Source organism: Ochotona princeps, chromosome 16, assembly GCF_030435755.1.
Source record: "Ochotona princeps isolate mOchPri1 chromosome 16, mOchPri1.hap1, whole genome shotgun sequence".
NCBI classification, from domain to species: Eukaryota; Metazoa; Chordata; class Mammalia; order Lagomorpha; family Ochotonidae; genus Ochotona; species Ochotona princeps.
In genome coordinates this window covers 14,394,656-14,419,682 of record NC_080847.1, presented here as the reverse complement: position 1 = coordinate 14,419,682, position 25,027 = coordinate 14,394,656, and the positions used below count along the sequence as shown (strand labels likewise).

Below are 25,027 nucleotides of genomic sequence, written 5' to 3'. Positions count from 1 at the left end.
TGCACGTTATGTAACTGCAAGCAGTCCAGCGTTTTGGCTTAAGAGGAGCCAGCACAGAGGAAGGGAGTTCCCAGATACGGATACACTACAAACATGAGCAACGGAGAGTTCTCACCAATTTAGTAATCAGAGCAGCATCTAGTCAGGCAATCCATACTATGAACAGACTTGGGCTTTAACAAATAGAAATTTGGTTCAGTTTTTCCAGTGATTCTCAGGAGACGGAGTAGGGGCCACTACAGCAAGAGTGCTAAGATCTCTGGGAAGGCAGGCAGCTTGCAGCTAGCTGGACAATATGTTACAGCACAGTGTTTTGGAGACCCCTATCTGCACTTCAGGTCTTCAGAAAGTTTGTGGAAATGCATATCCTGGAAAAAAACGGATTTAAAACTGTCCTCAACAATTTAACTCTATTTCTTTTACACTTGATCTTAGTCGAAAGGCCGAGAAGTGATAATTCTATTTCTTTTTGTAAAGATTTATTTCTTTTTATTGGAAAGGCAGAGATACAGAGAGGAGGCGAGACAGAGAGGAAGATATTCCGTCCATTGGTTTACTCCCCAAGTGACCACAAGGACTGGAGTTGAGCCAATCTGAAGACAGGAACCCGGAGCCTCCTCCAGGTCTCCCATGCAGGTGTAGGGTCCCAAGGGTTTTGGCCATTCTGGACTCTTTTCCCAGGCCACAAGCGGGGCGCTGGATGGGAAGTGGGGCTGCTGGGATTAGAACCGGCGTCCATATGGGATCCCGGCGCGTTCAAGACGAGGACCCTAGCGGCCAGGTTATGGCGCAAGGCCCTTCATTCTATTTCTTACGAACTCTCTGAACTACTCCAAGTTTGAGGGTAATCATTTCTGCAGCCTGCCCCACCTGCTAGAAACCAGCTTTGGGCGGCTCCAGGAGCCCCGGAACCGAGCACACCAATGTTGGGACAGCAGAAGCTGTTGGTTCGACCCGGGTGGGCTAAAGCCGCAAGGTTGCAAGAGCCAAAAGGGCGGCCAGACCCCCGAAAGGGAGGGAGTTTGGGGAGAGGAAACAGCTCAGAGGCCCAGGAAAGGGTTGCCGGGCCAGCTGGGGACTGGCCGGGCTCCCACGGAGGCGGGGTCAGCTCTCCATCAGCCGTGCAGCCGAGGCGGGGCCTGGCCAGCTGGGAGCAGGCGACAACAAAGTCCTAACCCTTGCCTGGCGCCAACCTCCAGTGTTCCAGAGGCTTCCGCTAGACCACAATTCTCAGGGACTCGCCCGGACAGCCTCCCTCCCAGACTTAAGCCTCACCTCCCGCGCTGCGGCCCGTAGCAAGGCCTCCGCGCCTAGCACCGCGGGAACTGTAGTTTTCTAGTGGCGTAATTAGGCCGGAAAGGGAAGCGGTGGTACTACGTTTCCCAGAGTGCAGCGAGGCGAGCAAGGGAAGGCAGGGGGGAAGGGACAGTCGGTCGCAGACCGCGCTGGGTTGCCGCCGCCGCTGCCGCCATCGTGCCAGCCTCTCGGGTGAGTGTCGGACTCGCGTCCAGTGGAGGAAGCTGGGCCGCAGAAGCCGGGCTCTGGGCCGCCCGGGACCTCCACGGCGAGGCCCCGGGAGGCCCCTCCCCGCCCCTCCTCCCGGCGGCCCGAAGCCGCGCGGGGCCCGGGCCATGTGTCGCGCGCGGCTCCGCCTCCCGCCGGTCTTCTGAGGCGGCGGCCTCGGGGGAACGCAGAGAAAGCCAGACCGGGCTGTCCCGTCCCGGTGGCTGCTGCACCGGGGCAGCGCCGTGGCAGGGCCCTTCCGGATGGGGCTCCCAGTGCCCCGCCCGGTCTAGCCTGGCTCGGCCTCTTAGTCCCACAAGCTCTTGCAGGCAGGTTCGCGGGCGGACCGTGGTCCCATGTTCCTCCTTCGCCGGTGAAGGATCGGGGGGCGGGGGATGGGCGGCACCTCCTGGCCCGCTCCGGAGTCCGCCTAAGTAAGGGTTCCTACTTGGCGTAGCTGGACCTTTGGGTCCTGATCCTAATAGTCTATGTGAACACTGTCCAGCTTCACTGACCGCTGGGGGTGCACCTGCTTTCTTTGTACAACCCATGCATAGGTTTTTCTACATGGAGGTCAGGTCAGGACGTTTGAGGCAGGAGAGGCTTCCACTTGGCCAGGGGTTCCACCCTTGGCCAACCTTGGAAGACTTGAACTTGATGAGACTGCTTTGGGCTGGTCGGCCCAACCCCGCCCTGCCCTATCAGTGACCAGGTCCCACGAGGTTGGCTGTCTGTTAATGGAGGAAGCAAGGGAGGAAAGCAGGGAGGTGTGAGGTTGCATGTGGGAGTTTCCGAGGCCGTTTTATGAGACGTTTCAGGCACAGCACCATTCTCATCTGTGCCCTTCCTGGAGTCAACGTAAAATTTCTCTGTAGGAGAGGATGACTCCGTAAAAATGGGGCTGGTAAGGTGGGGTTTCATACAGAGAAAAAAAAAAAAGAATCCAGGCCCGATGTTCATGAGTCTAGTGCCAGAAAAGAGATTGAACTGGAGGTGGGGAACTTAGGGTGTGGCACTTTGGAGCTGCAGGCAGCAGATTCTGACTCTAGATGGTGGACCTAGAGCTGGGAGCTGCAAAAAGTCAACCTTCCTCTCTCTGGTTCCTTCATTTACCTGTGAGCAGGCAAGGAGCTGGTTGGGCTTTGGATAATTAGCACCACAGACACTCACCGCCCAAGTTCTGAGAAAAGGATTGTATCTGGTTAGAGAGCATTTTTTGTTTGTTTGTTTAAGATTCATTAGTTGTTTATTGGAAATTCAGATATACAGAGAGGAGAGACAGATCTTCCATCCACTGGTCTGTTTCGCAAGTGGCCCCTTATGACAGGAGCAGAGGTGATACCAAGCCAGGAGCTGCTTTTAGGTCGCCCACGCAGGTGCAGGGTTCCAAGGTCTTGTGCCATTCTCTACTTCTCTCTCAGACTTCAGGCAGAGAGCTGGATGGGATGTGAAGCAGCCAGGATACCAGTTGGTGCCCATGGGATCCAGGCTTGTGCAAAGTGAGGACTTTATCCATTAGCCTACCTTGCTGGGCCCGTAGCACTGTTTTTTTTTTTTTAAGATTTATTTTTATTCGAAAGTCAGATATACACAGAGGAGGAGAGACAGAGAGGAAGATCTTCCGTACGATGATTTACTCCCCAAGTGACTGCCACGGCTCGTGCTGTGCCGATCTGAAGCCAGGAGCCAGGAACTTCCTGTGGGTCTCCCATGTGGGTACAGGAACCCAAAGCTTTGGGCTGTCCTCGACTGCTTTCCCAGGCCACAAGCAGGGAGCTGGATGGGAAGTGGGGCTACCGGGATTAAAACTGGCGCCCATATGGGATCCCAGTGTGATCAAGGCAAGAATGTTAGCCACTAGGCCACGCACCGGGCCCAACTCTGTCTTTTCTAATGGCATTCTTGATTAGTACATTAAGGAACTATCCCAGAAAAGACAGACTGGGACTTGGGGGGAGGAATCCCTTGTCAGGCGTTGGGTCCTCTGAGCCTCACATCTTGGCGGGAACTAAAACCAGGTCCCTGTAGACCTTGTCTTCACAGCTGGCTGGGGCAGGTCTCAGGGGGACCGACCTAGGCTGGCACTCTCCCTGAGCATTTCTCCAGGTGGTAATTTTCTGCTCGTTTGTGCTTTCTCCTTGTTAGTTTTCCTGCAGTTGAATTGCTCTGCCTCGGCATTCTCTCTAATCCAGAACAGACCAGGATGCTGCGCAGGGCCTATTCAACTTCTGTAGTCCACCTCCTGATACAGGAGGACAACGTCAGGACCCCTTTGCAAGTAGGATTGGGCAGTAAGGAAGGACTACCCACAGCTCATATAGTCACTGAGGTCAGATCTCTAAACTTGTTCTTAGCTAAAAAATGATACGGTTCACATCTGTTAGAACAAGAAGCAGTTATTTTAGGACCCTCTTTAGTCTGTCTGGGTTGGTGCTTTGCACAACACAGCTTTCAGGTGAACTAGACATGGCTATGAATTAGTTTGGATTTTTAACTTTTGAAGATTTTTTTGTTTTTATTGGAAAGGTAGATGTACAGAAAGATCTTCCATCCACTGGCTTACTCCCCAGATGGCTGCAGTGGTTGAAGCTGAGCTGATCCAAAACCAGGAGCATCTTCTGGGTGTCCCAGTGGGTGTAGGGTCCCAAACCTTTGCCGTCCTCTACTGCTTCCCCAGGCCTCAAGCAGGAAGCTGGGTAGGAAGTGGAGCAGTCAGGACACAAGCCAGCACCAAAATGGGAGCCAGTGCTGGGAAGCAGAGGATTAGCCAGTTGAGCCATCCCACTGGCTACCAGATCTCTTCCTCCTACTCCAATCTGCAAATTTCTTGTAACTTCTTTGGCATTCACTAGACACCTTAAGGAGTCTGATATTTCTGGAACTTGGCAGGCCGTTGACCTCTCAGAGATGAGAACCACAGGGTTCTATGGGATCTTTGTGTGCCTTCTGTTCAGGGAATGCTGAGCTAGGGAGTGGAGCCTGATGCAAGGTAGTCAGAATATGGTTTATTTCCTTTTTAAAAAGTTATTTTTTTCTCTCCTATTTTAAATTTACAGAGAATAGGACAGAAAAAGATAAAGATCTTCCATCCTCTGGTTCACTCCCCAAGTGGTTGCAGCGACTGGAGCTGAGCCAATCTGAAGCCAGGAGCCAGGAGCTTTTGGGACTCCCACATGGATGCAGGGTCCCAAGGCTTTGGGACAGACTACTGCTTTCCTATGCCACAATCAGGGAGTGGAGCAGCTGAGATACAAACTGGTACCAATCTGGGATGCAGGTGCTTGCAAGGGGTGGATTAGGCAGTTGAGTCATTGCATTGGCCCCTGCAGTCGCAGTCAGGATATGTATGTATCAGCATGAGGCAGGGTGTTTGGCTGCCTGGCTTATGGAGCAGCTCAAAATACAGTTAGTGGGGCCCAGCGCAGTAGCTTAGAGGCTAAAATCGTTACCTTGAGTGTGCTGGGATCGCATGTGGATGTCGGTTCTTTTATTTATTTATTTTTTAAGATTTATTTTGTTTTTATTCGAAAGTCAGATATACAGAGAGGAGGAGAGACAGAGAGGAAGATCTTCCGTCTGATGATTCACTCCCCAAGTGACCGCAATGGACAGTGCTGCGCCGATCCGAAGACAGGAGCCAGGGACTTGCTCTTGGTCTCCCACATGGGTGCCGGAATCCAAGGCTTTGGGCTGTCCTTGACTGCTTTCCCAGGCCACAGCAGGGAGCTGGATGGGAAGCTTGGCTGCCGGCATTAGAACCCGCGCCCATATGGGATCCCGGCGCATTGAAGGCGAGGACTTTAGCCACTAGGCCACAGCCCTCGGCCCATGGGTGCCAGTTCTAATCCCGGCAGCCCTGCTCCCCATCCAGCTCCTTGTTTGTAGTCTGAGAGGGCAGTCGAGGAAGGCTCAAAGCCTTGACATCCTGCACCTGTGTGGGAGACGCGAAAGAGGCTCTAGGTTCCTGGCTTTGGATTGACACAGCTCCAGTAGTTGCAGCCACTTAGGGAATGAATCAATGGATGGAAGATCTTCCTCTCTGTCTCTTCTGTCTGTATATCTGACTTTCGAGTAAAAATAAAACCAATCTTTTAAAGAAAAAAAAAGCTGCTTTCAAAAATATGCATTACATATATGTAATACATATGTAGACATGCTTTTAATATATAACATGTAATATATTTATGTATTATATATGTTACACAAGTGTGTGTGTGTAGCAGTTAGTGACCAGAAGCGAGGAAACAAGAGAACACTTCCATCCACTGGCTCACTCCCTGGATGGCTACAATACCGTTGCTCGGCCAGGTTCAATTCAGGAGCTGGGAGCTTTGGGTCTCCCACAAGCAGGCGGCGGGGACCTAGGTAGTTGGACCATCATCGGTGTTTTAGCCCGGCACATTAGCAGGGAACTTGATTGGAAGTAGAGCAGCCAGCACTTGTATGGGAAGCTGAGGTTGTAAGTGGAAGCATTATAAATATGCCACAATGCCGGCTAGTCTCTCAAATTTCAATTTCAGCTTTTCCAGCTAAACTTTGTTCTGGGCTTTCATATACATAAGCTACTGCCAAAGACCATTCATTGAGAATGACATTGGTGTGTTTGTAGTTTGATTTGGTTGCCCCATTACCAACTTTGAGATCTGTGATTGTGATTCTTTGATTGTGGGCAGTGGGAGTACTTGAATCCTTCCCTGAAAGAGGTGGCAATGTGTGGGCTAGTGCTGAAATAACCTCATGATCATTCTAGTCAGCGCCCTAGCCAGCGGGACTGTGTGACACCCTCTTACCCTGTCAAGTGGAAGAGAGATGTAAGAACAAAAGGGGTCCTTTTCATGGAGCTCCACGGCTTCTGCCATCCTTGACCTGTGACCAAGAACTTTACACTTTGCTGGGCCTGGTTTCTTTCCTTCTTTCTCTCTCTCTTTCTTTCCATCTTTTGTTTTTTCTTATTTGAAAGAAATAGTTACAGAAAGAGACATCTTCCATCTGCTGATTCACTTCTTACATAGCTTACATAGCTGCAACCACCAGGGCTTGGCCAGATCAAAGTCAGGACCTAGGAGCTTCATCCTAGTCTTTATGTAGATGTAGGAGTCCAAGTACTGAGCTCAAGTACTTGGGCCATCCTCTGCTCCTTTCTCTAGTGGCACATAGCAGGGAGCAGAAGTGGACCAGCTGGTACCTTAACTGATGCTCATAGGGGATACCAGATTGCTTAACCTGCCACAGTACCAGCTCTATGAGCCATACTTGTTTGTTGCTGTATGCTGGCTCCTGAAGCCCCCAGGCTGGAGACAGGACAGCCATAGAGATGAAGAACCCGCCCCCCTTCTTTTATGAGATTTTATTTATTTTTTTGCTGTAAACTCAGATATACAGAGAGGAGGGGAGACAGAGAAGATCTTCTGTCCTTGTCGTGCAAGTCCATCTAAACCTTATCAATTGCTCCTGGTGCCTTTAGGGGGGATTCAACTGGCTGTTGTCTCCCACTGTAGCAAAGATTCTGAATATCCTTCTACAATGTTCCATCTGTTGATTCACTCCCCAAGCAGCTGCAATGGCCAGAGCTTTGCAGATCCGAAGCCAGGAACCCAGAGCCTCCTCCAGGTCTCCCACATAGGTGCAGGGTCCCAAAGCTTTGGGCTGTCTTCAGCTGCTTTCCCAGGCCACAAACAGGGAGCTGGAAGTGAAACAGGGCAGCCGGCATTAGAACCGGTGCTCATATGGGATCCTGGTGTGTTCAAGGTGACGACTTCAGCCGCTGAGCTACCGTGCTGGGCCCGAAGAACCCCTCTTCTTGAGAGGTGTGTGTTTGCAGGTACCTGAGGGTTGTTCGCTTCAATCAACGGGGGGAATTCTGGAATGCTTGCTTGTTTTTTTTCTCCTGATGTATTTTTTTTTGGAAAGGCAAATTTTGCACAGAGAAGGAGATAAAGATCTTGCATCTTCTGGTTCACTTTCCAAATATCTGCATCAGCCAGAGCTAAGCTGATCTGAAGGCACGAGCCAGGAGCTTTTTCTGCATCTCCCACATAGATGCAGGGGCATAAGGAGTTGGCCATCCTCTGTTTTTTTCCCAGGCCATAAGCAGGGAGCTAGATGGGAAGTGGAGCAGCTGGGACATGAATCGGTTTCCTTATGGGATGCTGGCATTCGGAGGTGAAAGATGAACTAGTTGAGCCATTGTGCTGGCCCCTGAATGCTTGGTTCTTTTTTTTTTTTTTTCAAGATTTATTTATTTTTATTGGAAAGGCAGATATGCAGAGAGAAGGAGCTACAGAAAGATCTTCCGTCCTCTGATTTACTCCCCAAATTGCTGCAACGGCCAGAGCTGAGCTGAGCTAAAGCCAGGAGCCTGGAACTTCCTAATCTCTTCCTAATCTCTCTTGCGAGGTGCAAGGCCTCAAAACTTGGAGCTGTCCTCCACTGCTTTCTTAGGGCCCATGCAGGGAGCTGGATGGGAAGTGGAGCGGCCGGGATTGAAATTTGTACCCATAATGGATCCTGGCACATGCAAAGCGAAGACTTGTAGGCTACAGTGCTGGGCCCAGAATGCTTGTTTCTTAAGGTATTAGATGCTTACGGGGCCCTAGATAGGGTCTTACCAGAGCCAGAGCAGATACTGGGTAGTCTGCTGCCCTCTGCAGGGATCTGTGTGGGAAGCCACAGGTTCTGCTTGCAGGTGGTTTCAAGCCAGGAGAATGAAATCCTCTGTCATTCTTATGGTACAAAGCTGTTTAGACCTACTCACGTGCTTCCCAACCTGTGAGCTTGTTGATTCAAGAAAGGGGAAAAAGGGCTCCAGTCCTCCCCTTTGTGAATTTGCCTTCGTGTGCTTTCTGTTACTCAATCCTGGCCAAATTTGTGAGGTGTCTTTTTTTTTTTTTAATTAATTAATGAATTTTTATTGGAAAATCAGATGTACAGAGGAGGAGAGGCAGAGAGGAAGATCTTCTGTCCAATGTCTCAGGGGCTGAACATCACAGACGGGAGGTTTTTAGGACTAGGGTTGGAGGTCTCAATCAGACTGGAACGGGAAGGGGCTGTTTGGTGAATGCCTAGCAAAGAAGCCAGAATGTGGGTCTCAGGATTTAGCTTCTGGATCAGTGCAGCCCATGAAGGAAGAAGGGATGGAAGGGGTCTTTGCATTGCTGGGGACGTCTAGACTTTGGGTGTCAGCCTCAAGAAAGAAATATGTGCTGCTCAGCTGTCTACACCCCAGACATTGGCCAACGTGGCTACTGAGGTGAGGCAGGGAAGTGATGGGCAGTTACCATTCCTGGTTCAAGCTCTGATGTGTTATGTCAGACCCTCCACAGCAGGAAATTCTCCTTCTGCCTGGCTGTTGACCTAGTGCTAATCCAGGAACTGATAACTCCGCACGGTGGGGTCCTGCCTGAAGCCTTCAGTTGATTTCTTGCTGACGTCCCCACAGTTAGTGATGAGAAGGCAGGTCAGAGGGTTATATCACAGGGAGGGCCGGCCCAGGCCACCAGACAGAGTATTTGAGGGGGTGTGTCTGTGGGTCTGCTCTTTAGCCAGAGCTGCCCAGTAGGTGACCAGTTCTTTGGGAATGAGAGATGGGGCTGGGGCCAAGGCAGACTTGTTTAGACCACAGACAGCTAGCTGAGTGAGCCACAAAGGATTGTTTCCTAACAGCTTGAACGGAAGTATGAGTAGAGTGGAAGTGGGTCACTGGGCCACTTAAATTGAGCTGGGCTTGCCCAGAACTCACTCCTCCTTTAGAGAAGAAGGGCTGGCCTCTTGGCCTGGCTCCCACACATTTGTGCAGTTAGTCAACAAGTGGTTATTGAGGGCTTGGCTAGGTACCATTGGAAACTAGGGGTGTCCTAGTCAGTTAGACAGGCTGTAAACAAGTATATATGTGTGTGATAACCTTGTGCAGTAATAAGTTCTAACAAACAATACTGGGACTGGAATTAATAATCAGACAGTTACTTTATTTTAATCAAAATAATTTTTATTTGAAAGGCAGAGTTACAGAGAATAGGAGATCTTTCATCTGCTGGTTCACTGTCCAAAACCACTAGGCCAGTCCAAAGCCATGACCCAGGAGCTTCCTCCAAGTCTCTCACATGTGTGCAGGCGCCCAAGGCCTTTGGTTATCTTTCACTGTTTTCCCAGGCTATCAGCAGGGAGTTGGAACAGAAGTGGAGCAGCTGGGACTCGAAATGGTGCCTATATCATATATAGGTGCCACTTCTATGGTTAACATGCTACATACACCATAGCGCTGTCCCCAATTTTTTTAAAGATTTATTTTAGTAACATACTGTCTATTTAGACAAATCTTATAGCCAATTTCTGGTCAAAATTGAAGTTGTAAATATTTAAGTGTGTGGGAAAATGGAATTAAAAGTTTATTTTGGAAGAAAAAAAAAGATTTATTTTATTACAAAGTCAGATATACAGAGAGGAGGAGAGACAGAGAGGAAGATCTTCCGTCCGATGATTCACTCCCCAAGTGAGCTGCAACGGGCCGGTGCGCGCCGATCTGAAGCTGGGAACCAGGAACCTCTTCTGGGTCTCCCACGCAGGTGCAGGGTCCCAAGACTTTGGGAAGTGGAGATGCCGGGATTAGAACCGGTGCCCAAATGGGATCCCAGGGTGTTCAAGGTGAGGACTTTAGCCGCTAGGACACGCTGGGCCCGATATCCCCAATTTTTAAATTTAATTTGTAAACTTTTTTTTTGTTTTTTGTTTATCTGAAAAGGAGAGAGGCACAGAATCAAAGAACAGTAAAAGATGACTCAAGTACCTGGCCACTGCCACTGACCTGGAAGACTAGAAATTTTCTTTTTGGAAATTTTTTTTAAAGATTTATTTTGTTTTGATTGGAAAGTCAGCTATAGAAATAGGAGAGACAGAGAGGAAGATCTTCTGTCTACTGATTCACTTCCCAAGTGGCTCAGCCAGAGCTGAGCTGATCTGAAGCCAGGAGCCCGGAGCCTCTTCTGAGTCTCCCACGTGGAAGTAGGGTCCCAAGGCTTTGGGCTGTCCTCGACTGATTTCCCAGGCCATAAGCAGGGAGCTGAATGGGAACTGGTGCTGCCGGGATTAGAACTGGCGCCCATAAGGGATCCCGACACGTTCAAGGCAAGGACTTTAGCCACTAGGCTACCACCCTGGGCCAGATATTTTTCTTTTTGAAAGGAACAGTATTTTTTTTTCTATTTTTGAAAGGCAGAGTTATGGAGAGAGAGAGAGACTTAGAGAGAGATTTTTCATCCATTAATTCACTTCCAAGTGAATTCATAACCAAGACCAGGGGTGAAGCCAGGAGTCAGAGACTTCTTTTGGGTCTCCCATGTAGATAGCAGGGGCTCAAGGATTTGTGTTGTCATCTGCTTTCACAGGTGTGTTAGCAGGGAACTGTATCGTAAGTAGAGCAGTGAGGGCTCCCAACAGTTGCTTATGGGTTGCTGACACCTTTACACCACAATGCCAGTGCATAAAATGTTTTTCTGAAAAACAGAATGACAGGAACGGAGATACACATTCACGCACAGATCTTACCTTTTTTTCTTCTTTTCTAAAGTCAGATATACAGAGAGGAGGAGAGACAAAGAGGAAGATCTGTCTATTGATTCGCTTCCCAGGCAGCCGCAAGGGCTGCAGCTGAGCCTATTTGAAGCCAGGAGCCAGGAGCCTCTTCTGGGTCTCCCATGTGGGTGCAGGGTCCCAAGGCTTTGGGCCATCCTCGACTGCTTTCCCAGGCCACAAGCAGGGAGCTGGATGGGAAGTGGGGCTACTGGGATTAGAACTGGAGCCCATAAAGGATCCCGGCACATGCAAGGGGAGGACTTTAGCTACTAGGCTACCACGCTGGGCCCCAGATCTTATATTTTTTGGTGTATTTCTCAAGTGACTGCCTTATCCAGTCTAGGTTAGGTGAGAGCCAAGAACTTGGAACTCCCTCTAATCTGCCATGTGAGTGGCAAGGATTCTGTAGCAGAGAAAGATTGAAAGTAGGGCAGCTAGGATCCAAACCAGATTTCAGTTATAGGATGCTCATCTTACAGCTGGTGACCTAATAGACCATTCCCCAGTGCTGTGGGCCAGGAGTTTTATCCTGGAGTTTGTAGCGAACTGGAGAGAATCTTAATAACTAGAAATTACTGATAAAGCAGGAGTGTCTCTGCCTGTTCAAGAGGCCCCAGCTTTTAGGTATTCTTAGAGGATCTCACCCACAGAGACATAAGGGTCAGCAAAGACTGAGGGTTAGTGGGTGAGCAAAGTCACTGAGTTGTTTGCTGCACCTCAAGCAGCCGATCCTCTTACGATTAGTTTTGGGTAAAGCAAGAAATCATGTGGGTCAGTGGCCCTCTCAAAAGAGCTGTAGGAAAAGCCATCGGGATGGTTAGTCCTCATTCGGATGTGAGACTGCCTCTGGACATTGACATTTTCTTCCTAACCAAGCTGTTATTTCTACAGTAAATGTGTAAGAAACAAGGTTAGGGGTCCCAGTGTTATATCTCAGCTGGCACATTCTCCATTTTCAAGCACCAGCATCCCATTGGGGTGGGTCCTGGTTCCAATCCTGGCTGCTCTTCTTACCATCCAGCTCCCTGCTTACGGCCTGGGAAAGCAGTAGAAGATGGCCCAAAGTCCTTGTACCCATGAGGGAGACCTGGAAGAAGTTCCTGGCTCCCGGCTTCCGATTGGCTCAGCTTGGATATTGTGGCCACTTCAGGAATGAACCAGCGGATGGAAGATGTTTATGTCTCCTTTTCTCTGATAATCTGCATTTCAAATAAATTAAATCTTAACAGCAACAAAAGAAAATAACAGTGGACAAACTCTCAGTGGGTCCTGGTGCGTTTGTGTATGGAGCTGGATAGTGGGAGGTTAGGAGAGGCCAGAGTGCATCCGTCACTCCTCCATACATGTGTACACCCATCACTCCTCCATACATGTGTGCACAGACACACAGACTTTGTTTCTAGTAGTTTTCATATTAGACATGCTAAGATCATGAAGAACACTACTGAAAAGGAAAAATACCCTCAGACTTCCTCTCATGTCATACTGCATGGCAGCACTTTGTTTGAAGTCTTTAAAAAAAGTACGTATTTGTTTTTATTGGAAAATCAGATTTACAGAGTGAAGGAGATACAGAGAGAAATGTCTTCCACCCACTGATTCACTCCCTAAGTAGCTGCCAAGGCCAGAGCTGAGCCGGTCCAGAGCCAGGGGCTTCTTCCAGGTCTCCCACACAGGTGCAGAGTCCCAAAGGCTTGGGTTGTTCTCAACCGCTTTCCCAGGCCACAAGCAGGGAGCTACATGGAAAGTAGAGCAGCCAGGACATAAACCAACAGCCATATAGGATTCTCGTGGTTACCATGCCTGTCCCAAAGGCTTTTTTTTTAAGTTTTTATAAATTAATTATTTTTTATTTGAAGGGCAGATTTACAGGGAGAAAGAGAGATCTTCCGTCTGCTGATGTACTGCCAAAATAGTCACAAGTGTTAGCGCTGAGCCAGTTCAAATCCAGGAGCCAGGAGTGTCTTCTGGTTCTCCCATTTAGGTGTAGGGGCCCAGGGCTTTGGGCTGTCCACTGCCTTTCCAGTCCATCAGTCAGGAGCTGCATTGGAAAATGGAGCAGCTGCGGTTCAAACCGTGGGGTACAAGTGATGTAGAGAATTTGTCTGTCTGAGGAGCTGGGCCTAGCCCTTTTTTTTTTTTTTTTTTTGATTTAGCATCAGTTTCTATCTGTAGCTTTTTGGTTTCATGTCTTTACCTTTTGTGCCTGTAGACCTTTGTTGATGATCTTACTAATGTTGCTGTCTTCCCCAGCTGCCTAGGCTTGCTGTCTGCCCAGGTTAAAGGGAGAAATGGCCCTTATCCTGATACCCACAGAGCTCTCAGGGGCTGCACAGGACATCTTGGGGGACAGTGTAGGTCTGGACACTTTGAGCTGTGGCGGGGCAAACAGCAGCAGTGGAGGCTGTGTCTCCTGGACGTACTGGCAGTTTATGTGTGGGCATGACCACAGCCTGACCCATGGGGAGGTGACCAACAAGTTTTTCCCACTTGTTGATTGGTTTTGTGGCAGGGTGTGAACTGAGAAACACCTTATGTTCCTGTGTAGCAGGCATGGCCTTCCCTGCCTGTTTTAGGCTTTCCGGAACATTTCTTAGTCATCCCTGTGCTGCACTTCTATTTTTAGCTTCACTGCCTCCTAGGAAACTTAAAATAAACTGGCTTAGCTTCTTGGATCCTCATTGGCTGGAGTGTTGGTCATAGGCTGTGGGATTGGCTGTATTGCTCCCGTCACTCCCTTCTGGGCTTCAGTGAGGTCACAGAGTCTGGAGCAAGCTAGCACTTACCTTGTTGAGTTGAGGGCTTTGCCATTGCCTTGGAGAAGTCTCAGCCAGTGGCAGCAGCAGCAGAGTTGTTAGCCCAATTTTATAGCAGAGGTATCAGACCCTAAGTCAGGTTGCTGGGAGGAATCCTCCTATTTTCTTATTTACTTTTTTTAAAAAAAGACTTATTTATTTTTATTGGAAAGTCAGATTTACAAAGAGAGAAGAGACTGAGAGATCTTTGTCCTCTGGTTCACTCCCCAAGTGTCTGCAACTTCCAGAGCTGAGCTGATCCGAAGTCGGGTGCAGGGTCCCAAGACTTTTGGCCATCCTTAACTACTTTCCTAGGCCAGAACAAGCAGGGAGCTGGAAGGAAAGTAGAGCAGCTGGGATTAGAACCAGTGACCGAATGGGATCCTGGTGCATGCAAGGTAAGAACTGTAGTCACTAGGCTACCGTGCTGGGTCCAAGATTTGCTTTTTTTTTTTTTTTTTTTAAGATTTATTTATTTTCATTACAAAGTCAGATATACAGAGAGGAGAGACAAAGAGAGGAAGATATTCAGTCCGATGATTCACTCCCCAAGTGAGCCGCAACGGCCGGTGCTGCGCCGATCTGAAGCAGGGAACCAGGAACCTCTTCCGGGTCTCCCATGCGGGTGCAGCGTCCCAATGCATTGGGCCGTCCTCTCCTGCTTTCCCAGGCCACAAGCAGGGAGCTGGATGGGAAGTGGAGCTGCCGGGATTAGAACCGGCGCCCAAAAGGTATCCCAGTGTGATCAAGGCAAGAATGTTAGCCGCTAGGCCATGCCGTCGGGACCAAGATTTACTTATTTTTAATTGGAAAGGCAGAATTACAAAGAGAAGGAGAGACAAAGATCTTCCGTCCATTGGTTCACTCCCCAAACGCCCGAAATGGCCAACTTTCCAGTTGCCCCGCTTCTGATCTAACTCTCTGCTATGGCCTGGGAAAGCATGGAAGGGTGGCCCAACTTGGGCCTTGCACCTGCGTGGGAGGAAGCTCTTGTCTTTCACCTGGCCATTTGGGGAGTGACCTAGTGGATGGAAGAGCTCTTGTCTCTCACTTCCTTGTAACTAACTACCTTTTGTTTTTTTTTTAAGATTTTCTTTTATTATTATTATTATTTTTTTATTTCCTTAACTTGCTCTGTAATGCTTTATTTGGGAATTCTTAAAATTTTATGCCATTGAACACTTTTATACAAAGTGTAAGGAAGGAGGTTTTTAAAAATATCTCAAACCATGAATATCCCAAACACTATCCTCTATGCAGTTTTGATCTCTTAATTATCCATACATGGTTGTACACATATTCACATAAAAACATTTGTGGTTTTTTTTCTATTTTTTTTTAAAATCTTTTACTACTTTTTTTTTTTTTTTTTTAGATTTATTTATTTCATTACAAAGTCAGATATACAGAGAGGAAGAGAGAGAGGAAGATCTTCCATCCGATGATTCACTCCCCAAGTGGGCGAAACGGCCGGTGCTATTCCGATCCGAAGCCGGGAACCAGAAACCTCTTCTGCGTCTCCCACGCGGGTGCAGGGTCCCAAAGCTTTGGCCGTCCTGGACTGCTTTCCCAGGCCACAAGCAGGGAGCTGGATGGGAAGTGGAGCTGCCGGGATTAGAACCGGTGCCCATATGGGATCCCAGCGCTTTCAAAGAGAGGACTTTAGCTGCTTGGCCACGCCACCTGGCCCAAAATCTTTTACTTCTTATTACTATTATTATCATTTTATGATACAGTTCCATAGGCCTCTGGGATTTCCCTTATTCCCTCCCTAATTTCCTCCCCTGCCCACTCGAGTTCCCTTGTATCATTATTATAGTATAATTCTTCATTCACAGTCATTTGTCCGTTATTGTGGGCATGGACAATGGTAGAATGTCCATCATCCTATTGTCATGGTAAACAGTTTCATTGTAAGTCCATCTTTAGTCTGGAAGTAGAGGTGCATACTACATTGTATCCTCACATCTGGATATGTTAGTCTCCATTTCACAGTTACTGTACATCCCCTTAAATGAAAAACCGTAATACAAAATCAACAATAGGAAGAAAAATAGAAATTTACAATGCTATGAAGTTAAATAACATGTTACTAGATAAGAGAGTCTCCATTAAACTGTTACTGTACATCCCCTTAAACGAAAAGCCACAAAACAAAATCAACAACAGGAAGAAAAAAGAAATTAACAACACCATGAAGTTAAATAACATGCTACTGAATGACTAATGTGTCGCTGAAGAAATGAAAAAGAAAATCAAGAACCTTCTTGAAGAAAATGATGCTTCTGTATGATCTATGACTCATGGAAGAATTTAATTAGAAGAAAGTATTTTGAAGAAGTGAAACCAACAACAACAACAAAAAATCAAAATCCATGAGCTCAGTTTCTACTGATTTTTGTTGGTGAAATGTGTCTCCTGTAGGCAACAAATAGATGGGTTTTGTTTTTTAATCCAGTCTACTAATCTATGATGTTTGATTGAGCTTAAGCCGTTTACATTCAGGGGTAATATGTATGGGTGGTGATTTGGTCCTGTCATTTTAGCAATGGGTTGTTCATTGATGTAGTCTTCTGTTGTCATTTAACTGGGATGTTCTTCACATTTGCCTTTGATTTTGGTGGGTGCTGTTCCTCTTCTGTCAAGAGAACATCTAAGTATCCTTTGTAGGGCATGTTTGAAAGAGTTAAATTCTTTTAACTTTTCTTTGCTGTGGAAGAATTTTATTTCATTTTCGAAGACAAAAGTAAGTTTTGCTGGATACGTTATCCTGGGCCAACAATTTTTTCTGTTAGATTCTGGAATAAGTCGCTCCATTCTCTTCTGGCCTGTATAGTTTCCTGTGAGAGGTCTCCTGTGAGTTTAATTGGCATTCCTCTATATGTCAATTGATTTTTTTTTTTTGCAAGTGCACATTTAAGTATATTTTCCTTATGTTCGATTGAAGAGAGCTTGATGATCATGTGTCGTGGTGAAGATCGTTTTTGATCAACTCTGTTGGGAATTCTGTGCCCCTCCTGGGTGTTGTCTCCCAATTGTTTTTCCAGATTAGGGAAATTTTCCCTTATTATTTCATTGAATATACCTTTTATCCCAGTTTCTCTTGCTGCACCTTATTACAGCCAGATATACACAGAGGAGGAGAGACAGAGAGGAAGATCTTCCGTCCGATGATTCACTCCCCAAGTGAGCCGCAACGGGCCGATGCGCGCCATCCGATGCCGGGAACCTGGAACCTCTTCCGGGTCTCCCACGTGGGTGCAGGGTCCCAAAGCCTTGGGCCGTCCTCAACTGCTTTCCCAGGCCACAAGCAGGGAGCTGGATGGGAAGTGGAGCTGCCGGGATTAGAACCGGCGCCCATATGGGATCCCAGGGCTTTCAAGGCGAGGACTTTAGCCGCTAGGCCATGCCGCCGGGCCCGTGTTTTGAATTCTTTATCCGCCATTTTCTCGATGTCTCCCTCAGTGAACTCTGATGTTGGCAAAGGGTTTTGCTCCTTTGCAGGTGAGTCTTCAGTAATATTCATTGTGCTTTTGTCTCTTCTTCTGATTTTTTTGGTCATTGTACTTCTGGTTAGCAGAATTTTCTCCTTGGGGCAAATTTCTAAGCTCTGTTACCCACAGGTCTACAGTTCAGTTTTACTTATCACAGTTGGTACACAGCTCTTTGTTTGCAGCCAATTGTGTCACTCCCTCCAGTGAGTTTCAGGTCTGGGTTCTTATGTTAGGTTTCCAGTAGCCCCAGCTCCTGGTTCACCACTCTCCACCTCCTGTGACACTGTGCTGAGGCTGCACCATTGTCTGGACAACCTTTCTCCCACTTCCGGTTGGAGCAGGTCCCAGGATTAGGGAGATACCAGGAGTCCTATATAACTAGGTTGTTGTTGGTGGTAATCTTGCAGGAACCTGATGGCTGTTAGCTTTGAGGGCCACACGGACCTATTTTGACCTGTATAATGCCAGAGTCGGTATTATTTTCCTGTGGAACCAGTAGAATGTACTGAGCTCAGTGAGTTCTCATGAGCTCAGTGAGTTCTCTTGAGCTCAGCACAGGCGCAGCTCACTGTTGTCCCTGCAGTCCTAAAACTTTTGCCACACTATACAAAATGGCACCTGATGTGCTACTACTAGAGTTCTTAATTCTGCTGGCCGTCAGGTCTGAAGACTACCTGGACCTATCTTGAGTGGAACCTGTCGCATGCCACGTGGTTGCAGTTCACTGAATCAGAAAGGAGTTCACTCCCAGTTCAGCGTATGTTCAGTTCTTTCCCTTGCCTTTGCCCCTTTAAACAAAATGGTGTCTGATTCGGCTCTCGGAGGGTGGACTGGGCTGTGAAATCCACCCTGTTCCCGCACCGCCTATGTAGGACCTGCTGCTCTGTCTCTGCTCCTGGTCAAATCAAACAAACCAGCAGGACAGGCAGTTCTTTGTCTAGATTCACCTCCCAAGCTCCCAGTGAAAGTCCCTTCCCACCTGGTTACTGGTGGAGTTGCAGCTTCCAGTGGAGTTCAGATCGCCGTTTGCTGAATTCTGCTGGGGTAGCAGTCACTGCAACACCACACCGTTGTTTCGCTGCTTTCCTGTGTCTGTCAGTCTCCAGGTGCCCCTCTGCTGTTGTTCTGTCCTCTTTTGTTTCCTGGAATGTGCCCTCTCTGCTTCATACTGGTTAATGTTTCTCCATGCGTTTAAACGTGTCCTTACCCTATTCTGCCATCTTGATTCTCTTTAAGATTTTATTTTCATTGGAAAGAAAAGATAAACAGAGAGGATGAGAGACAGAGGAAGATCTTCCATTTGCTGGTTACTCCCCAAGTGGCCATAACAGCAGGGACTGAGCTGATCCGAAGCCAGGAGCTAGGAGCTTCTTTCGGGTCTCCCACATGGTTGCCGGGTTCCAAGGATTTGGGTTGTCCTTGACTGCTTTCCCAGGCCACAAGCAGGGAGCTGGGTGGGTAGTGGGGCCTCTGGGACACAAAATGGCGCCCATATGGAATCCTGGTGTGTGCAAGGCCACTAGGCTATTGCACCAGGCCCATAAATCTACCTTTAAATAAAAATATAATAAATCTTCAGGGGAAAAATCTTTAAAAAAGAAAAAAAATAAATGGAACAGCTAGAACTTGAACTTAGGGGTTAGGTGGGATGCTGTTGTTTGTAGGTGACAGCTTATCCGGCAGTACAACTTTGCTGGCTCTACATCCAGCATTCTTGCAACCATATCTCCCTAGTAGGGCTTCACACTCTCTGAGACAAGAGACAGCCTGTTGTGATGAGGGCAACAGCAGTATGGGGCATGTTAAGAGGTATTATGTTCCTCCTCAGCCTCTGTTTCCCTTTACCATGCACCTCAGTTGTTACTGATCCTCTGAACTCATGTTCCACCCTATCCAGGTAGGTAGCTGTTCCCCTACTGATGAGGAAATGCTCCAGTAAGTTAGCCAGGCACTATAATATGGGGTGAGGGCATACCAAGCTACAGCTTAACCTGCACACAGCACTTTTTCCAGAAATGAGACCTTTAGAGGTCATCTCCCCCTCACTATCACTTCCAATCAAACCTTACGACAGAGTTGGGGTCATGAGGGCTCGGGTAGAAAACATTCCACACATAGATGGCAATGTGAAGTTGAAATAAAGTAATATGGAATCCTTCAGGTGTTTTTTTTTTTTTTTTTTTTTTTGGGGGGGGGTGTGGGCAGCAGCGCCCCTTTATTCGGCTACTTGAGGGGGATGAAGCGCGAGGAGTGCGTGGCGCCGATGCCGGGCCGGCCGTGCTTCACGGGCTTGTAGGTGATGGAGAACTCGCCCAGGTAGTGGCCGATCATCTCGGGCTTTATCTCCACCTGGTTGAAGGTCTTGCCGTTGTACACGCCCACCATGCTGCCCACCATCTCGGGCAGCACGATCATGTCCCGCAGGTGCGTCTTCACCACCTCGGGCTTCTCCATGGGCGGCGCCTCCTTCTTGGCCTTGCGCAGCCGCTTGAGCAGCGAGTGCTGCTTCCTGCGCAGGCCCCGGCTCAGCCGCCGCCGCTGGCGCGCGCTGTACAGCTACATGAGCTGCTCGTAGGACATGTCGAGCAGCTGGTCCAGGTCCACGCCGCGGTAGGTGAACTTGCGGAACGTGCGCTTCTTCTTCTGCTCCACCTCTGCCATCTTGTCGTCTTCCCGGAAGCCTTCAGGTTGTTGAAAGAAGAGATAGAGGGCCGGTGATTAGCTCTTCCATAATGGCTCCTCTTGGCATTTAAGGGCCTGACCAAGCTCCTCTCTTACGTGTGCCCTGCACCCAGCCCCTCTGAACCTCTTTTTTCTCATCCAGGAGCTCCTCAGAGAAGGAATGTGGTATGAATCTGGGCTTCTCACACTGGTCTGGCTTAGGATGGGGTCTGCTTTCCATTCCCCAGGGCCCGTACATGTCCCCAGAGGGATAAACCACAGCAAAGGACTCACCAGCAGAGGAAGCCAGAGGGAAGGAAGAGGTCAGCACCTGGTTACCAATGCTTCCTTCCCTGTTACACTGGTCTTTCAGGTCTCGGCGAGGCCTGGTGACGCTCCAGAATGGGAGACAAGCCAATTTGGGAGCAGATTGGATCCAGCTTCATTCAACATTACTACCAGTTATTTGATAATGACAGAACCCAGCTAGGCGCCATTTACGTAAGTATGCATCTCCAGGGCCAGGACAAGACTCCAGGAGGGCTATTCTGACATTGTACCGGTGTACAGAGTTCACTCGCGTTTGGCAGCACTTGCAGGACTGCCCATATCTCAGAGTTTCTGTCCATGGAATAAGTTGCCAAGGCCTGACCCAGCCTCCAGGTTCATACATTTCCTGCCGTTATGGTCTACATGAGAGAAGATCTGGTATCTTGAGCTGAATGTTGTAGAGTTGTCATTCCGTGTGGTCAGCAGCTGGTCAAGGATCCTTGTGGTTCCTTTCAGGACTTCCTTCTGTTCAGGTCAGACAGCGGCAGGCAGAAATAGGGTTTATGGTGCCCCCTGGAGGCAGAAGAGCATCTTTGATGCAAAGCTCAGCTTACCAAGAGGTCCCAAGTTCAGCTTCTTGGGGTCAGAAGCTCTTGAATGATCATGGGAAACAAATGAGATGAGCTTAGGCACACTGGTGTGTCCTTTGAGAAACTCCTCTATGCAGACATTGTTTGCTGTTTTATGCCAAGTACTATTGAAACATGACCCTTACCCAAAGTCCAGACACAGCCGTGTCAATGATAGGTGACTGCCTAGCAGGTCTGCCCAAAATGGGGGTGATAGATCTTTCTAGATGTGATCCCAACTCCATGACTGGATGGATCCATTCAGAATTTCTGGAAAGAAAATGTTTGTAGATCATTTATAGAGGATTTTTTAAAATTGATTTTTAAAAAAGATTTATTTATTTTTATTACAAAGTCAGATATACAGAGAGGAGGAGAGACAGAGAGGAAGATCTTCAACCCGATGGTTCATTTCCCAAGTGAGCGCAACGCACAGTGCTGTGCCGATCAGGAGCCAGGAGCCAGGAGCCTCTTCCAGGTCTCCCACGCGGGTGCAGGGTCCCAAAGCTTTGGTCTGTGCTGGACTGCTTTCCCAGGCCACAAGCAGGGAGCTGGGTGGGAAGTGGGGCTGCCGGGATTAGAATCGCTGCCCATATGTGATCCCGGCGCATTCAAGGCAAGGACTTTAGCTGCTAGGCCACACTGCCGGGTCCTAAAGTTGATTTTTTTAAAGAGACAGAGATAGATCTTTCAATCACTAGTTCATTCCTCAAATAGCCAGGGCTGGGTCAGGCCAAAGCCAGAAGCCTAGAACTCAGTCTGGGTCTTCTCTGTGGGTAACAGGGATCGAGGTATTTGAGTCATCATCTGCTGCCTTCCAGGATGGGAAGGAGGGGAGCTGGGGATTGAAGCAGACACTCCCGGTGCAGGATGTGGCCATCCTAAGTTGCTGTGCCTAACGCTGCCTCAACAGAGTGTTTTGAAGAACTGGAACTAATCTGACTGATACCCTGGCACATCTGCTTCAGTGTCTATTAATTAAAGCAGGCCTGACCCAGGGAGGAGAGTTAGCAAAGTCCTAAAAGAACATTGCACGTATGTATATTGCTTCATAGACTTCGTGTTTCCTCTTTGAAGATTAGGAAACAGACTCAGAAAAATAAGTAACTTACATAATGTCACAGCTAGTTAACAACCGATGATGTCCTTTTGAGTTCTACCCTGAAGGTTGTGAAAGCGAGGATTTGGAGTGGTAGGGACAGCTTACCTAGTGGGTTGCATGTAGAATTTTGTCTGGTGCAGGCAAGGAGTGTCTGCTGACCTGGTCAGCGTCTATCTACCCTGGACCTGTGAGTACCCTGAAGGCTAGCTGGAAGGCCCACGATAGAACTTGGTAATGACCCTGGTGATGGTAATGAACTGAAATATTTCCGAGTTACTCCTGAAGACTTCTCAGGGATTGATGCTTACTTACCACACAGCAAGTTGACTTTTGTCTGAACCCACACTACTCTGGCATTTTTGAGGCACAAACATATTAGAGGCCATGTGACTTCTTGAATAAAAATAGGAAATGAACCCAGAAGGTATATTTTGGTATAGTCTTTCAGGGTGTGTATCCTGGAACAAAGGTTTGTAATTAAAGAAGGCATTGACAACATATAGTTTGGGAATTACTCTCAGTTTTTCAGTTCAGACAGAGAAACTGAGGTGGGTACTCATTTCTCCCAAGGAAGACCCTTTCTGCTGGCCTTAGAGATCTTTGCCGTGCCTTTTTCAGATTGATGCATCATGCCTTACATGGGAAGGACAGCAGTTCCAAGGGAAAGCTGCCATTGTGGAGAAGTTATCTGTAAGTAAGGGCCAGAGCTGCAAGGCAGGAGACTCTTTTTGCCCCAGGCTTTCTGGCCTCATGGAGTCCACTGACCACTCTTTCTCTTGTAGAGCCTTCCCTTCCAAAAAATCCAGCACAGCATCACGGCGCAGGATCATCAGCCCACGCCAGATAGCTGCATCATTAGCATGGTTGTGGGCCAGCTCAAGGTAATAGTGCTGCTGCATTCCTAGGAAGGGGTGGGCAAATGGAGGAGAACCCTGGGCCTCTGACTTTCCTGCATGTATGACCCAATTATCCAGGAGCACAGAGGAACTGTCAAGCTATATCGTTTGTTAAAATAGCTGTCAGCCACATGGAGCAATTTTTACACTACATTAATTAAAATGAAACAAAACCAAAGTTTAGTTTCTCAGTTGTGTTACAAGTATTTTAAGTGCTTGTAATCAGCCACATGGGGCAACCTATTATACAGTGTTAGTAGAGACCATTTCTGTGATTACAGAAATTTCTGGAGAACAGTAACTCTAGAGCCTTTTTGGAAAAGGGACAAGAGGTATAAGCAAGTTGTGGTATCAAGACTCTGAGTGCTCACATAGTCTGATACACAGGTGGCCCAGCTCAGTGCTCCTGGAACTCATGCTGCTGTTCCCCTGATTGGCTCCTGACCTACCAAGCAGACTTCTGGAATTCCTGCCTCTTTTTGCATTATCTCCCTTCCCTTTCTCATGACATATCATCTTCAGAATCTTTCTGTAGACCCTCATGCCCTCCCTTCCCAAACTATCACTGTTCAGTGCTTGTTTCCAAGAAGCTGCTCTGTCCCAGTGATCTGGTCTCAGCTTCTTGTGAGTGTATCCTAGAAAGACTCACTGGGCAAGCTGGGGCAGGGCCTCCTGAATCAATGTGGGTGTGGAGGGAGGAGGCTTTAGGCCTCTGCAGTGGATCCAGGAAGATCTTCCCTTGGGCCTGGACTTGCCTGTCCATTTCTGTTGGTTGTCCAAGATCCCTTTCCCACCTAGCCACAGGATTCAGGCAGTCTCCTGGGAACTCAGTACCAACTTAGATTGGTAAAGCTGATGTGGGAAGTGCTGTCCCTTCTCACCAGGCTTCAGTTTCTTCCTGGTGTTGTTGTCCAGCTTGGATCCCCCAGGTGACTAGTTGCTTCCTTACTGATGTTAATTCTTGGGTGACATAAGAGAGAGTGGAGGTTAGCTCAAAACCTGCTTCAGACTGTGCCTCTTAACGATATTCTACGGCTTGGCTAGTTTTTCACCATTCTGTTTCCACTGCAGATGTTGTATGGTGACAGGAAACAGATCACCTGATGGTGAGATTATAGCTTTCTTTTTTCCTATAGAGCTATGATTACGTTATAAATGCTGTGTTTTGAGCCCGTTAACAGCATTTTGATATTCCTAAATTCTGTACTAAGTATTATGGGATTCTTTCAAAACTTGGGTCACTTGTGCCTGGAAAGATGGGCTTGAAGCAGCTGTGTCATCAGCTGTTAGCATGGTGATTTATTTTGTACTTGAAGCACACATGGCACTATGAGCTGCTGTTTCGTGGTTACTGTATCCTGGTGTGGTGTTTATGTATTACAGTAGTTCACAGTCAAGTGCCCTTCCCCTGTACTAGGATTTGAGAACAGTATTCCATAGGGCCCGATCCCAAGGTTGGTATTCTTGTCTCATTCCCCTACTACAAACTCCCTTTTTGTTCCTCTGACACCTCACTGAATCATTTTCTCTTCTCAACAGGCTGATGAAGACCCTATCATGGGATTCCACCAGATGTTCCTACTAAAGAACATCAATGATGCTTGGGTTTGCACCAATGACATGTTCAGGCTTGCCCTGCACAACTTCGGCTGACCTCCTTCCAGCAAGGCACTCATCGCTGTTTCCTCCTCTCTCCTCTTCCTGATACTATTCGCACTCCTCCAGATGCTCCAAATATCATACACAAACGAGCAGGGCCGTGGTGGGAGTGGGCACAGTGCGCTACTGCCACCGGCGTGTTGTGCATGATGTTTGGACTCTAGACTAGTCGCATCTGACGGGAGAAGTTTGTGTTGTACCAGCGCATGCCTTGGAAAGACTTAAATAATGCAAAAGGTTGTCTTTTTTTTTTTTTTTTTTTTATCTACTGACAAGTTGCTCTAGTAACCCAAAGAAGTGAAGGAGAAAGCAGCTGCCTCACCGCCCAGATTTTGATTTGTTCAGATGTTTCAATGCCTCATGATACAATAAAACCACAAAATTTTCTTAACAGTTCAAATTGTTTTAATTAGTTGACTAGATGGCTGGGCATCAGTAACCACCCTGCCCC

General features: G+C 48.0%; 1 protein-coding gene and 1 pseudogene across 1 annotated transcript; one reads left to right on the top strand and one right to left on the bottom strand.

Annotated features, from left to right (window-relative positions):
- The first annotated feature begins 1,239 nt into the window (after positions 1–1,239).
- Positions 1,240–24,969, top strand: NUTF2 (nuclear transport factor 2). The gene is made up of 5 exons (XM_004583960.3): positions 1,240–1,488; positions 20,394–20,521; positions 22,640–22,711; positions 22,804–22,902; positions 24,457–24,969. Exons 2-5 carry the CDS (start codon positions 20,423–20,425, stop codon positions 24,568–24,570), a joined length of 384 nt encoding a protein of 127 aa, XP_004584017.1. The 5' UTR covers positions 1,240–1,488; positions 20,394–20,422; the 3' UTR covers positions 24,571–24,969.
- Positions 19,558–20,033, bottom strand: LOC131482184 (small ribosomal subunit protein uS19-like; annotated as a pseudogene).
- Positions 24,970–25,027: the final 58 nt, after the last annotated feature.

What these genes read in the sequence shown, in the direction of transcription:
- NUTF2 (XM_004583960.3), top strand. Translation starts at nt 20,423, where the DNA reads ATGGGAGACAAGCCAATTTGGGAGCAGATTGGATCCAGCTTCATTCAA. An exon ending in CCATTGTGGAGAAGTTATCT is followed by an intron (nt 22,712 to 22,803) that starts GTAAGTAAGGGC and finishes TTTCTCTTGTAG; the next exon opens with AGCCTTCCCTTCCAAAAAAT. An exon ending in TGGTTGTGGGCCAGCTCAAG is followed by an intron (nt 22,903 to 24,456) that starts GTAATAGTGCTG and finishes TCTTCTCAACAG; the next exon opens with GCTGATGAAGACCCTATCAT.